Source organism: Mandrillus leucophaeus, unplaced genomic scaffold, assembly GCF_000951045.1.
Source record: "Mandrillus leucophaeus isolate KB7577 unplaced genomic scaffold, Mleu.le_1.0 Scaffold484, whole genome shotgun sequence".
Taxonomy (NCBI): Eukaryota; Metazoa; Chordata; class Mammalia; order Primates; family Cercopithecidae; genus Mandrillus; species Mandrillus leucophaeus.
In genome coordinates this window covers 1213205-1228631 of record NW_012105187.1, presented here as the reverse complement: position 1 = coordinate 1228631, position 15427 = coordinate 1213205, and the positions used below count along the sequence as shown (strand labels likewise).

The 15427-nt window shown below is 40.1% G+C and overlaps 1 protein-coding gene across 5 annotated transcripts in view; it reads right to left on the bottom strand.

Annotated features, from left to right (window-relative positions):
* Nucleotides 1–296: 296 nt before the first annotated feature.
* SMG7 (SMG7 nonsense mediated mRNA decay factor) overlaps nt 297–15427 on the bottom strand; it is a 94132-nt gene continuing 79001 nt past the window's right edge. For 2 of the 5 annotated variants that reach the window (XM_011995336.1, XM_011995338.1), the window contains 11 exons: nt 13351–13470; nt 11960–12386; nt 10000–10144; nt 9194–9576; nt 8172–8543; nt 7254–7403; nt 5217–5297; nt 4582–4741; nt 3590–3760; nt 3321–3466; nt 297–2690 (listed from right to left, as the gene is read on the bottom strand). In XM_011995336.1, coding sequence (XP_011850726.1) covers nt 2577–2690; nt 3321–3466; nt 3590–3760; nt 4582–4741; nt 5217–5297; nt 7254–7403; nt 8172–8543; nt 9194–9576; nt 10000–10144; nt 11960–12386; nt 13351–13470 — 2269 coding nt within the window. In that variant the 3' untranslated portion in view covers nt 297–2576. The remainder of the gene's footprint in view (nt 2691–3320; nt 3467–3589; nt 3761–4581; nt 4742–5216; nt 5298–7253; nt 7404–8171; nt 8544–9193; nt 9577–9999; nt 10145–11959; nt 12387–13350; nt 13471–15427) is intronic. The other 3 variants (XM_011995337.1, XM_011995339.1, XM_011995340.1) reach the window with 3 other exon arrangements.

Sequence of the window (15427 nt, the reverse complement as noted above, 5' to 3'; positions counted from 1 at the left end):
AAAAATGATGGGCTCTTAATTCCTTAACGTAAGTCATTCTTTTATTAAATAAAATAATTTTGATAATCGATTTCTTACTACTCATGCCTTTCCATTGTAATTAATTATAATTTCCATAATTCATTGGTCTGGAATGCTACTAAAAGCAAAAATAACCCTGAAAAATACTCAAGTTCTGACCATCTATGCCTTTCCCTGGATGACTTGTGAGTAGTTGAAATTCTTGCCTTTTAAGTTGGATTTTCTTCAATAGTTGTATCTTTTAGGATAGAAAAGAAACAATCAATACACAGATCTGGTTGGAGAGAACATGGTTTAATTAAAGGCAAAGCTGATTTTCAGCAGCTGCAGGTCTTGCACAGACAGACAAAAACAAAAAACAAAATCCAGAAAACAAAACAAAACAAAAAACCAGGAAAGAAAGTTTACTACACAAAACCAGTTTCTGATAAAGATTCTCCTCCCCCTCCTCATTACTCCACAGTGAGGATGATAAGGCGAGGAATCCCACCCCAAGAGTCAGAAAACATTCCAAACACCAAATTCTCATGCAGAATGGGGCTTTAGATGGGAGCTGGGTATTACTGGGAGTGAGATGGTAAACCTGGTTAGCTTGTCTAGGGCGCAAGAATCAGTGACAGTTCAAACACTGGAATGTTGCAGCTGCCTGAATGCAGAGCTCAAACACACAAACTGAGTAAAGGTAGTAGGAAAAAGGCTTTGGAAGAGGAGAGAAAGATGGACACAGGGAAGGGGCTGAAGAGAAGCACAAAAGGTTTCATATTGCCATTGGGTGGGGGGCTTCACCTTTTCAGACCTTTCAAAAAAACAAAACAAAACCCAAACACCATATCAAACTAAAAGAGCAATAATGTAAGCATACTGGGGGGGTGGGGTGGGGGGGACTCCAACCACTCTCTCTGAAGAGCAATGAGCATTATCTCACCCCTTTTCATTGCTGGGGTTGCCCAGACTCCAGTGACAACTGGGGCTCCTGGATGTGCTTTGCTCTACAGCTGTGTTCCAGCTCTTAAGTTCCACACTAACCCCATACACTCATACACACAACCCCTCCCCTCTGGGACAGCAGATGGGCATGTGTGTGTACACAAACATACAGACAAACGAGAGACCTCCCAGAAAATAAACCCTACCACTAGCACAGCAATTGAACATTTAGATTGTTTTCATAATTTCCCCTTAAAATATTACTTTTCCAGGAAATGCCTAACAGAAATGCTGTCCTTCTGTTTCTACGCAAGTACTTTTTCAGTCCTCTTTCCTCCTAATAAATATCAAATAAAGAGTTTATTTTCCTTTCTTTCGCCTTTTCCAAAATGGACGACGTTGCGTTTTCTTCTGTGCGTGACGTGCACATGTCTGTGTTGCCTTGAATTTCACTCTGAAAGTGGAGGCTGGGAGACTGCAGCTGGGCAGGGGCCTGGGCCCTCTGTGGGCTATGCAGATACTGCCGCATCCTTCCTCTTCAGACTGTCTTTTGGGCCCCAACTGCTGGACCCCATGCTGTTGCTTCTTGGGGAGATGTGATGTTGTACACATTAGGAATAAAAACAATTACTAGCATACAGCATCGGGTAAAAAAGGGATGGAGGTGGGGCAGGAGGGTGGGAAGTAGAATGGGGGCACAAAAACCAACCAAACAAAAAATAACCACACTGAAAGCTTCTACCTATTAGAATGTTCCAGGCTGTGAATGGACTAGCCTGCCTTCTGCGAGACTGCTTGCTGTGCGACTGTAAAATGTACAGGAATCAAAAACGTAATTTGAAATCCTACAGCAGTCACCTGCTAGGCCAGTCCAGCACCACCACCCACACTGCATCCTCGATTGGGGCTCGAGCACCTACAGAGTGAAGGGCATTTCCTGCTGGAGTCTCCTGGCCAGAGGAGGGCCTACCAGAGCCTTCTGAGAGGCCTTGAACTCTCCCTTAGGGAACACTTCCACTGGCTGAAGAGGTCGGTTCCCCATCCTGTCACCACCAACCTCTCACAGGAGCAGTGAACGGGGCTTTCCTTGCTACACACTGACTAGAAGCACACCTGTGTATGGAAGAATTCAGTGTGATATTTTACTACTGAGAGTAATAATAATAAAAGATGTTTAAGAATAATTTCAACTACATTCTCAGTCAGCAAAGCAATCATTAATGGATTCCTATTTTATTCCCCAAAGAGGGAAAAAGGACTGAGAAGTTCCCATTGGCTTCTCCCATCTGCCTTCCCTTCTCAGCTTTCACCTCCCATGTGGCTGGGGACATGCACGATGGAGAAGGTGAGAGGCGGTGATACCAAGTAACTGAGTGAGATAAACAGCAGTTCCTCTCTCTCTCCCTCCGGAAGGCCCCGGGGGGATGGAGAGTTCCTGATGGATTTTTCTTTTTGTTGCACTGCGAACATTTCGTGCACACTCAGCGGGCTGGTGGAATACTTACACCCTCTTGACAGCAAGAAACAGAAAAGAGGGCTGCCACCTGCAGGGGACTGTGTGGGCCAGTCCTGCAAACCCAACATGCCATGGTTTATGGAGCCTTCATTCCCAGGTTGCCACTTTAGCCTCAGTGTGGAGGGTTCATGGTGCCTTGTCCCCGTTGCTGTTTCTGCTTCTGCTGCATTAACAGCTGCTCCAGAGCGGAAGGTCCAGGATGCATCATGGAACTGGACCAGATAGACTGAAAAACAGTCCAGATCTTGTCAGCAGAGGTCAAATGCCCAGTTGTCTGAAAGGGATTTGTTTTTCAATCCCAGCCAAATACAAAGGCATACATATGGCCCCAAAACCAAACCCCATTCCCCACAAAAATCCAGCTATTAGAAAAAGTCATTATAAGATTCTTAAAGCTAGTTAGTTTCCATTAAGACTGTTTTAAACCAGAAGAAGTGAAATCACATTTTATGTCAAGTCTTTTTACTGAAACTCGGCTGTATGTGGTACCACATAGGGCATTTACTATAAAAGTTTTAGGCAAACAAAACATTTCTAAAATTAGATACTCTTATTTTGTCAGAAAAGGCTTAAATCAAACATTCCAAAATGAATCAGAATTTTCTTAACCTTAGAACGAAACTAAAACCTTTGTTTTTGTCCTCCTGAAGATACTGCTTTACCACTAGTGAATTCAGAAATTAAAAATTATCACTCAAGAATCTTGTAAGGCAGACCATGTTTCTAGAACTTTGCTATATATGTGCTATGTATCAGTCAACTGCGAGGGCCTGAGAAGTCTAGCTATTTATGTGAATGAAAGCAGAGACATCTTTGCTATAATAATCTTGTGGTTCTTGTTCTGAAATCTACTCACCTTTAGGCTTTCCATGAGGACAGCAGAGGAATCCTCCATGGAGGGGCCATGGCCTGTCCAGGTGCCACTCGGAGTGCTGGCCTGATGCCAACTGCTCTCAGAGGATGACGTCGCTGAGAGATAATCAATGCCAAACCCACCCATGGCTAATGGATGAAAAGAGATAAGAAAAATTCAAGAAGACGTTCTATCACTACCAATTGCCAGACCCCAGGGAAGGATAGAGTAAATTCTTTCAATTTTGCTTGGCAATGAAATGTAGATCTCACCTGGCTTATCAGTTTTCCACCGATCTGCAGTCCTTCTATCCCTGTTATCTGGAGTCCCAATGGGTCCAAAATTGGAGAATGGAACAGAATTATGGTTGTGTGTTGGAGGAGAACTGGGCAGGCTGCTTGGGTTAGAGGAATGAGGAGACTGGCTGGCTGGTGTTGAATGATCTATCAAATAATAGTAACACAGGATATAGTAAATCATTGTTTCACAAACATACAAAGAACCACAGGTTCCTGTAGATCTGATCACTAAAATTCTAACAATAACCACAGGGCTTTGAAGGAAAGGGAAACTAAAGGCTCCAAGGAGATCTGCTAGATGCACTAATTTGCCCTGCCACACATATCTAAGGCATATTCTTCGCCTTAAAAAAGCAAAACAAAATAGTAGGCAATTTTTGTCAACTGAATGAATGCACTATTCTGGCACGACTATTTCAGATACATATTTATTGGTCTTATGTATCAGAAAGAATTTGCTAACCTTAAGAATTACTATTTAGTCAGACTCTATTATAAGTTAAAAATCTCAATTTTAAAAAGTGCGGAGCTGGGCACAGTGGTGTGCACCTGTAGTCCCAGCTACTTGGGAGGCTGAGATGGAAGGACTGCTTGAGCCCAGGAGTTTGAGTCTAGAATGGGCAACACAGCAAGGTGCTGTCTTTAAAAAAAAAAAAAAATGCAATTTTTCTGCAAAGAATGAACACCTACAAATAAAACTAAAAAACAGCTGGGAACCTAAGACAGAACCTCTATTTTCTTCCTTACATCTCTGCTGGCTACTGAGGATGTAAACAGCTTTGTCAGTAGCATTTAATACATAAACTGGCTTTTTTCTATTTCCTTTCAGAAGTTACAAAAATAAACAAACAAAAAAATAAAAAACCCAACAACTGATATATTTACAATTACAGAATCTCACTATCCCTTAATCAAACTGAGTGTACAGGAAATGCAAGGTCTATAATTTAAAGAGTTGTTAATACCTGAACTGGCAGGAAGTGATGGAGACCACGGAGTCCCTTCAAAAAGGGAATACAGAGATGTTTCCTGGGGGGCCATTGAGGGATTGAGTTCCGCTTTGGAGCTGGATGTCAGGTTTTTCCCATATACCTCATTGAACATACTATTATTTGGGTATCTTTCCTGAAAGACATGACGGTGAAGTTATAAGCTCACTCCGAGGAAAGAGATTTGAGAAAATCCAATGGCTCGTTCATGGATGCTGGGTACACCTTAAGCTTTTCTTAGGAAGAGAAATTTTGAAGGCTTTTATTTCTTTCTGTTTCAATTTTCCAGTCAAATTAATTTTCCTCTTTGCTTTCTCTCACCCTTAAATTTGCTCTATGTAAATTATCCAGGTTGAAAATGTGAATAATTTATTTGGCTCAACAACAGAGCCCTAAGGGTTTCAATATTAATGAGAAGTTAAAGGGTTTTAACTCATGATGTACAAGTCACTAGTATGCCCCGATCAGAGACAAGAGGGATAACATCAAATATCTGGAATACACTAATATATGGAAAATAAAGAAAAAACAGATATACTGAAACAGTATGAGAAAGACACTGATCAGCTGACACTAAAAGCACACAGCAGGATTCTTCACTGTTCACCTACCTGATTGAGAGAGAATCCGGTGAGGGACAGGAAAGAGGATGAATGTGACATGAGCTCTGAGGGCTTCTCCAATAAGGATTTCTTCACAGTCCCAGAAAAAAAGGTAATTAAGTTATACCTTCCATTTTCTTAATATTAATCTTACCATACTATGGTATGGAACCAAAGCAAAAGCATGCCTGTATTCGCCCATTGAGTACAATTTGAGGCTCAGAAGACGTGAATTCAAATCTGTTAATACCAAGACACCGCCTAAGTGCCAGTCGCCACAGGTGAGTAGAATCCTCCTTTTAGATCAAATCTAGTCAGAGATTCTATTCTGGCAGGGACCAGCGACCCTGGTAAACAGCACTTTGAGTGTTTATGAGGCATGGACCTCAGGAATCCCCCTGTTAACAGTTGCACTTAAAATAATCTCAAAACAAAATGCTGAACTGTTCCAACACTGTTCCTCTCCACCCTACAATTTTTAAAACATTAACATTGGTGACTTTTAAAAAGCCTTTCAAACCCATTTGACAAATGTCTTTGTTAATACGCTTCTTAAGCAGCTCTATTTGCAGTATACAGTAAAATAGTTGCTAAAAATCAAGTTTACATTTATTAATGGCCCTAGCAAAGTCATTAGGAGAAACAAAGCTGAATCTCTAATGCTGTCACTGAATAGCTGGCTAACAAAACATTACTAAATACCTACGACAAGAGAAGCACTTTGACATACGTTGTATCACTAATGTTAAATATAGGAAGGGTTACAGTCAATGATTTTTTATTCATTGTTTTTTAAACATGAAAAAAAAAAAAAAAACACCCTGAAGATACTCCCACTTGTTCTACCATCAGCTCCATTTCCACTGAAAGGAACACTAACGAAACAAGAACTAAGGGATTAGGAAACAAGTGGACAAAGCAGCACTACCCTCAGTCCCTCAAGCCACTCCAGCATAAAAGCAGCAAGAAAGGCAAACATGTAGAGGCAACAGTATAGCAGCTGGGCTTCCACAATCCCTGTGCACTCAATCATGGCACTACTACCACTGAAGTCTCCAGGGGGTCTTCTATTGCTCTTATTTCATAACTTGGTATGGGGCCCCTACTGCTACCACCCAGGCAAATTCTTAACGGAACTTCAAGTGCCAGGGATGGCAGTAATGTCATGAAAGCTGTTAAGGTTTTATTTCTCTTGACACTAAAATTAATGTATTTTAATTTTACGAATGTGTGCTTGCCCTGTGTTTATGAGAAAGCAAGAAAGTAAAATTCACTATCTTTTAATGTTTTATTAAGTTGCAATAGAGGGGCAAAAGCCTCATAGCATCCATCTTTCTTTCCATTTTTATACTCCCCACCTACAGTAAAATATAATATAAACACTGACAAGCATACAGAATGATGTTCTCTGAAATGCAGGATGAGTTCTCAGATTTCATTTTATGTGATTCTAGTTATTTATTTTGATATTTACTCATTTATGACACTCTGACAATGTTTATAAGTAGAATCCTCTTCATTTTTACTCATTCTGTTTATGAATCCAACTTTGAATTTAGATCAGGGCTCCTTCTGCATTTAGTTAACCAAACAAAAAAGAGCCATATACTATTCAATAATGTCAGTTTAAAAAAAAAATCGAGAACATATTTCCTTTCATATTTTGGCTATATGGGAAACAAATCTCACTGTTCCTAAGCAAGATTAAATGACACTTAAAATTTCTGGGTCCAGATGGAAGTGTCACCTGCAAAGTGAGTTAATTTGTCACCTCACACCCTGTGTGTTACCAGCTCTGCAGAATGTTTTCTGGATAACACATAAAACCAAGGTATGTCTCTACAATTTGGGAGAAATATAAAGTCAGAAATGCTTTGTTATATCCTACTACCATCTTAAGGTTGGTTTAGGGAATTAGAAAATATATTTTACAGTTCTGAAAAGGACAGCCCCAGGAAGATAAGAAATCACCTAATCTGTGTATTACAATATCTCAGAAAGCAGCTGGGAGTTAGAGCAAGAAGCAGAATTATGTCAAATACATACAAAAAGGCTTCGTCCAGGAAGAGAGGCGAGAGGCCCCAGCAGAGCCGGGTAAAGATCAGGAGGGTTAGAAAAAATCAGCTCTTCCTCTTCCTCCAAGGCAGCCAGACTCTTTAACAGGTCCGGAGGAAGCAGAGGGGAGCTCTTGGGGTCCTAGTGACAGAAAGGATCACAGTGAGATGCAATAAGGGACAACAAAAGCATAAAGGAATAGTAGTATGATTAGGTGGAAGAAGACAACTACAGTCAAGGGGATAGTGAGATAGATGGTATTAGGCAAAGAAAAAAGGCTCTGAAATGCAAAGGCAAAGCAACACAAGGACAATACTGGAGAAAGTTCAAGACAATAGAAAAGCAAAAATACTGACAGAGCAGAACACAAAAGGTGAATGTGGCTAGTTAAGTAAAACAATGCTATGGAACAAAATAATTAGCATCTCTTGTGCTAACAAAGAAAGAAACAGATCTTTTAAAAAGTTACTAACATTCACCTGCTTCTCATGAATAAAAAGGGCAAAGAAAGGGACCTCCACTGTCCAAGATAACTGGTTAACTTTGTTCCTCTCAGAGAGCAACTTATTTAAGTATCAGTAAACCTATTTTTAAACTTAGATGATTCAGCCCAACTGAGAGGAGTGCTTTGTCTCAGAATTCTCTAACATGCTGTTTTAGAGATTTCTGTACATGGTTTCTTTGCCAGACCATCAGAGTTCTGAATCAGTTACAGAATTCTTCAGCTTCCAAACTAAAACATACTGTGCAACTCTGAGGAGGAAACCAAGAGCTACACCAATACTCAGTGGCATTCTATAGTACTAAAGAATAAGAGTGGCCTCTTTATAAGATCCATTTGAGATATTCAAAAGATAGTCAACCCCAAACCTATCTCCAAAATGCCCGGTGATAGGAAAGAACACACACCTCAAATGGCATCCTGGGTACAGGATCCTGCTCTGGACGGAAGACTCCTGGTGACCGTTTGCCCCTGCGGTCTATATTTGCTTGCTGTGCCATTACAGATCTGTTATCAGCCATGCTGTAGGAAGAATCCCAGTAGAATTCTGGGACCTTGACTTCTGAGGGATTATGGTTATATGGCTCCATGGGAAAAGGCTTCATTTTTTTTTCTAGAGGCTGCTGCTGCATTACAGGAGGTTGCAATGACGGCTCAAACAGTTTTATGGGGTCTTGGGTCTGAAGGTAGTAGGGCTGTTTCACAGGCATAATTTTCCCTAATGGGCCTTGAACCTGAGGGGGATTCCACAGCTGTTTGGAGGCATCTGCCTGTTGATACTAAAAAAGAGATGCCTGTCATCAAGGTGAGGATAAAATGCAATATTATTTATAATGAATGCTAAAGAATCACAGAATGAACTTGAGGTGTTTTCCAAGCAACAAAACTCTAGGCAAGGCAGCAGTTTCCTTTACCTTTTGGGCTTTTCAATACACAGAGCTTTTTGGGAACAGATTATGGGCACCACACTCATATTTTCTTTTAATTCAACTATTTAAGAGGGTTAATGAATGAATGAATATATTTACATAAGAGTGTTTGTTTCCCCTTTCTGCCTCAAGTGCTATGCTTCAAACGACAACATTTAAGATCGGTGTCACATCTGTCTTAGTACCTCATCAAGACTGTGATTCTATTTCCCTACTAGTTTATGTTCTTATAGAATTATTTGCAGAAAATCCATTTTCAATAAAATGGACATTTAGTAGCAGCCAAGAATGGTAGTTAAGATCTAGTATTATACACTTTACAAAAGTAAGGAAAACATTTGAACTTTCATAAACAGTAGATACAATACTTTTGCCTTCTCATAATCACTACAAATCTAAACAAGAAGTATGTCAAAGTTCAATCAGCATTTCTAACATTGAATCTTTCAGCATTTCCCTTTATTTCATTCAGCTGGACAGTACACACAACTGTAACTTACCTGCTGGAATCCAGAGTGGTGAGGCGGGCTTTTCCCCAAAGCCGGCACAGCTTTTGTAGGGGACTGTTGTTGCTGAGTTAGAGCTTGAACCTGCAACTGGCTTGTAGACTGTGCTGTTGGCTGAGCTGGTAAAGATGTAAGGGGTTGCTGGGAAGGTGGCTGTGATTGTTGAGGTCCCTGGTTCATTGGCCCTGGTCCAGAGGGCCGTTGCTGGCTGTAAGGAATGTGGGACTGTTTCCCAGCTTGCACCTGGTTTCCTGCTGGAGAGTGAGCTGTAGGCTGAAGAAAGGTTCCTGGGACAGAAACACCAGCTGGGAAGGTGTAACCTGAGCCCATAGAAAATGCCACAGGAGGGGGGATAACATATGTTGGTGGTGGAAACCCTTCAAAACAGAAGAACACAGATTTAGTTCTAAAGAAACAGCAAAAAATTCATTTTTTTAAAAACAGGTAAGTAGAGGGAGTCCTCTAACACATCATAAAAGAGATCAGTCATGTTGTCAATCTTTAACTTGATTTGAAGAATTAAAAATAGACTATTGACACTTTTCCTCTATCCACTGAAGTAATCAGTGTTGTGTAAGTAGCTTCTGTGTTCAGTGATAGGATTTCCTTCATCATAACAAACATGCACTTGCATGTACACTACACAGAAACATTTCAAAAATAATTTTATAAGCATTAGGGAAAACAGAACTTTCTTTGGGTTAGTAACATTACTCTAACAGAATACACATTTCTCAGTGAGTGAACAGAAATTCTTGCACAGAAAAGATTAAGTAGAAGAAATTATAAAACCTATTTACCTGGCCTGCTGGGAAGAGGAGGGAAGGCTCCAGGGTGATGAATGGGGATGAACTGGGAGTTACTTGCTTGAGTTGGGGTTTGAGTTACAGGTGTTTTTCTGGCTTCAGACACTGGAGTCTTTCTTAGTTCTGTCTGGGATTTTACCTGTGACCAAGAGAAGCAAAACTATAATAAACTGAAACTCAAACGTGTCAGAAAAAAGACCCTACTCTTAAGAAAGTATTTAAAACCTCATTAGATCAAAAAGGACATGCTGAAGATATTTAAATTCACCTAAGTTAAAAATGGAATATCAAAGCAAATTATTTAATAGCCAATAAAAGATAATTTTACTATCTTAGTTTTACTAATTATTTTGCTTTCCCATGATCACAAAAATCCAAATATGTAAAGGACCTTAGAGTCCATTTGTTTTACAAACGAGATGCCTGATGCTAACAAGCTGAAAAAAACTTGTCTATGACTTTAAGTTGCTTGTTCTGGGGCCCAGGGTTCTCTATACTCTAATTCATTAAACAGCATACATGAATTATGAACTAATAGTGACCGTTAACTCATAGGTGAGTTATTTTGGCCCTCAGTTTAATTTCATCTGGGTAGCCATATGTGTACAGTCAGGCATCCACCTTCCACCCTGCAACTTTACCACCCTTCAGAATAAATAAGGATACTTTCAGCAGTAAGGAACAGGCCCTGAGATCCTATAGATGGAGCCAGAGAGTAGATGTCATATGCACCGCTCAAAGTTGAGCAAAATCGGGCAAAATTATTAGCATTTATAGAAAACTCGGGATGAGGTACAGAGTGTGGTGATATGTTGACTCTTTCTCACTTTAATCATTTATGGCTGATTTGAGATGGATGAGAAACCAAAAAAGGAGATTCTGTTTTCAGTACGACCTTATTGGGAGCAGTTAGAGAATGGAGGCAGGGTAAGCAGAAAATGCTGGACTCATTATCCCCAAAACTCTGATCCTTTGGCTTTCTAGTTCACTTTTTTTTCTTGCCTTTCCCTAGCATCTCTCTCTCCCCCATGTCTTAATTTCTACCTTGTCTTTTGTTTCTCTCCCTGATATAATCTTAAAATGGAACTATTATTATTTTTCTTTCTCAAAAAAAATTAGAGAAATACATCAAAGGTACTATTTATTTGTAAGCAGCCTTCAACCATGTAAACTTTCTCATGCAAACACATACATTTGCAAAAGTGTGTTAACAACTCACATGGCCACTTACGTATTTATTCAAACATTAATAGTATCAATAAAACCATCACAGAATAAAGGCCCTTTTCTGTTTATATGAAATCATCTTATCTATTTGGAAAAATATTTTAATAAAAAGAAAGTCACAAATAACTGAGCAGTGCTTATCTTTTCCCAGCAAGAAACCTGGGTTCTTTCTTTATAAATTCCCAGGATCCAGGATAAGATTAAAGTGATATTAATACCACTAGCTGGGACAAGTATAATTGTCAAGAAAAAAAGCCTCATATTTTTCCAAGAAGAAAATACATATATACGTGTGTATATATATTACGGTGAATCTTAAAAAAAAAAAAAAATCCCGCATAAGCCTTAATATGCTTTTGGTTCTACTGGATCTACAGAAGACCCCAAATCTCCACTATAGCATTGACAAATGGTAGTTATTATCTTCCAAATAAAATATAATCCTGTGTGAAACTGACGACTGCAACTAATCCTTTCAAACTGCTTAAACTGGAGAGGACTGACAAAAGTGTCAAATCAGGTTGAGATTTTTTTTTTTTCACTCGCAATTCCCAAGAATTGATAAAATGACCATCTATCACAGCTCTTTATATAACCTTACTATGCATTTACATAATGCATTTAAACTTCCAGGACAGCCAATTCTCATGGCTTTAGAACAAAATGAAAAATCTTGCCTTTTGTGTGAGCCTTCCTCTACCTGCTTTATAGTTCAAATACAGCTTACCTGCACTGCCACATTCTGCTTTCCTGTTTCCTGTAACTTTTCTAAGGTGCATTTCTTGGTTTCAGTTTTCCTCTTGTTGTTGTCCTTCTTTCCATCATTCTTAGTTACAGTTATTCCTTTGCTATAGTCCCTTCTCACCTCTTTGGGAGGAAAACTTCTTCCTTGGTCTCTGTTCACTTCTCGTGGCTTAATGTTTTCTTTGAAGGTAACCACTGGCTTCTCTCCTGTGTCACAGTTGTTGCTTAAATTTCGGCTTGTAGATAGCACTGATTTTAGTCCTGGGCTCCCATCTGCAGCCAGCGACTCTATTACAGATGTTTCTTGCAGAATGAGGTTCTCTTTGGCTTCACTGGGGTCTTCCAGTATTAATTCTGGGATTTCTGTGATAAACAACAATTTCCCTACCTCATTTTCACACTGAATCAGCCTAAAAAAGCAAAAATAAATCCATATATGAAAAACATTAACTTAAAAAATAACAGCTGAATTGTGTGTGAATCCAAGTCAATATATTCCTAGCACTAATAACCACGGAAACAGCCGGATATAACAATGTGGATTCAGGTAACACAAAAAGTAGTTATGTAGAAATTGAGGTTCTCATTATCACACTTAACATCGTCACAACGTATCTCTCCCTCTGCTCTTTCAACGTTTGCTAGAACTTACATTTCTGAGCATACTTCAAGTGCAAGACACTAGTCTAGGGCCTTTGATGTCTTATAAGGTAGCTATACATAATTCCTATTTTATAGATGTGAAAATTGAAGCTCGGAGGTGGTAAGTTCATTCAAACATGCAAGCATTTAAGTACCTACTGTATGACAGAAACCTGAATACAAAATTGAATAAGCAGTTACTGACTTTCGAAAGGTTATAATCTACTGGGGAGATTCCAAGGACACCCACTTGAGAAGCTGCGGAACTAGAAATGGAACTCAAACCAACAGAATGACAAAACCTGTGTTCCTTCCCCTATACTAACGACCACATTTGCTTTGTACTTAACTGGCTACTGGCACCATCTTAGTCTGTCTTGCCTGAAACTGACCACCATGCCCAGGCCAATACAAATTACCATGACTGTGGAAGTACAATTCAGTTATAGATTTACAAATATATATATAAATTAGAGCAGAAACTCATGATAAACAAAAAAGACAACCAAGTCCTCTATAATACACAATAAGGAGAGCAGAGATTCTAAATAAAGATACACTTATTCACTAGGGTTATAATTAGATGTTGTGCTACCAACATGTCAACTTAAGAGTTCATGATCGACAATATTTATACCAAAGCCTAAAATATGTAACTTGTGAGATGTGTGTGTGTGTGTTTACCTGAAAAGGTGGTTAAATAGGGGCAGACCAGAAGCTCCATGGACATACCTTGGCTGATTATCAGCAATCCATTTGCCTATAGCAATCAAGCGCTGCTGTCGTAATCGTCGTTGCTGGCCTTCTTTGTCTCCTGTAATACCCTGGTGACCTTTGGAAAAATCCAAGTTCCTAAAATTGACACAAACAAGTTACGAGAATATTAAATTGCTAAAGATATTTTCCAGGCAACCAAGTTCACCTGATTAACTGTAATGGCTTCAGATTATTTTCCATACAGGTGAGCTACTTGAGGTAATCAACTGCATTTATTAGAATTTATACTCCCAGAGATTTTTACAAACTATGAAATAAAGCAGAAAAGAAAATATACAAATTCATTACATTAATGTAATATTTTTACTCACATTTCACTTTCTAGTTGGGGAGCTCAAATAAACCACAACTTTGTATTAGAAAAGATTCTTTTATCATTTTAAGAATAAAGTTTTATAAACACTTATCTTGCATGCTAAGTAATTTGCTTGAAAATGACCACAGCAATGCTAAGAGTCTCTGAGGTGCCTATGCTAATAAATAATATTAATCTATCCGCTTTATGGCAGACCATTCTAAATCAGAAAAATGTATAAATATCATAAAGCATATAGAGTAACTCATTGATACCAGAAGGATAAACCAACCTGAGAAAATAAAGCTTTTTCAGATTGCTCATTAAACTTTTTTTTTTAAAGAAGATTTAAGAATTGCCAGGCAGAAGGCTAGATGCTGAGGACACAAAGATAAATAAGAGTCCCTACCTTTGGGAATAAATAATTATGATTCAATCTGATAAGCATCATAATAAGAACTATGCAAAGAGTAAGTGAATACAGTAAAAGGAGGATGAGTTCCTTCTGAGAAGCTCTGAAAGGTTTCACAGAGTGACAGCTGAGCTGGACCTTGACAGGTTTGGCTAAGTGCTTACCAGGCTGGTGATGGAAGGGCAGTAGAGGAGAAGGAAATGTTCTAGGCACAACATGAACAAAGGTGTGGAGGAATAAAGACAGGGAGCTATTCAAGTATAGCACATAGTGTATAGAGTTTATAAATATTGGGGGAAGTGGCAGAAAGTAAGGCTGAACAACTAAGAGCTGGATAGTGCTGGAACTTGAGCATCAAGCTAAAAGAGACAGTGGAGCAATCGGGAATGGGTAAATAAAAATATTAGTCAGAGTGTGGGGTGGGGGGCGCGCCCAAGATGGCCGAATAGGAAGAACTCCAGCCTCCAGCTCCCAGTGTGAGCGACACAGAAGACGGGTGATTTCTGCATTTTCAACTGAGTTACTGGGTTCATCTAACTGCAGCGTGTCGGACAGCTGGCGCTGGTCCGTGGGTGCAGCCTGACCAGCGAGAGCTGAAGCAGGGCGAGGCATCGCCTCACCTGGGAAGCGCAAGGGGGAAGGGAATTCCTTTTCCTAGCCAAAGGAAAGTGAGACACACAACACCTGGAAAATCGGGTAACTCCCACCCTAATACTGTGCTTTACCAAGGGTCTTAGCAAAAGGCACACCAAGAGATTTTATCCTACACCTGGCCTGGAGGGTCCCATGCCCACGGAGCGTCCCTCATTGCTAGCACAGCAGTCTGAGATCTAACTGCAAGGCGGCAGTGAGGCTGGGGTGGGGTGCCTGCCATTGCTGGGGCTTAAGTAGGTAAACAAAGGTGCCTGGAAGCTCGAATTGGGTGGAGCCCACCACAGCTCAAGGAGGCCGACTTGCCTCTGTAGATTCCTCCTCTGGAGACAGGGCATAGCTAAACAAAAAGCAGCAGAAACCTTGGCAGAGGTAAATGCCCCTGTCTGACAGCTTTCAAGACAGCAGTGGATCTCCCAGCACAGAGGCTGAGATCTGAGAACGGACAGACTGCCTGCTCAAGTGGGTCCCTGACCCCTGAATAGCCTAACTGGGAGACATCCCCCACTAGGTGCAGATCAACACCTCACACCTCACAGGTGGGGTACACCCCTGAGACGAAGCTTCCAGAGCAAGAATCAGACAGCAACACTCGCTCTTCAGCAATATTCTATCTTCTGCAGCCTCTGCTGCTGATACTCAGGCAAACAGGGTCTGGAGTGGACCTCAAGCAA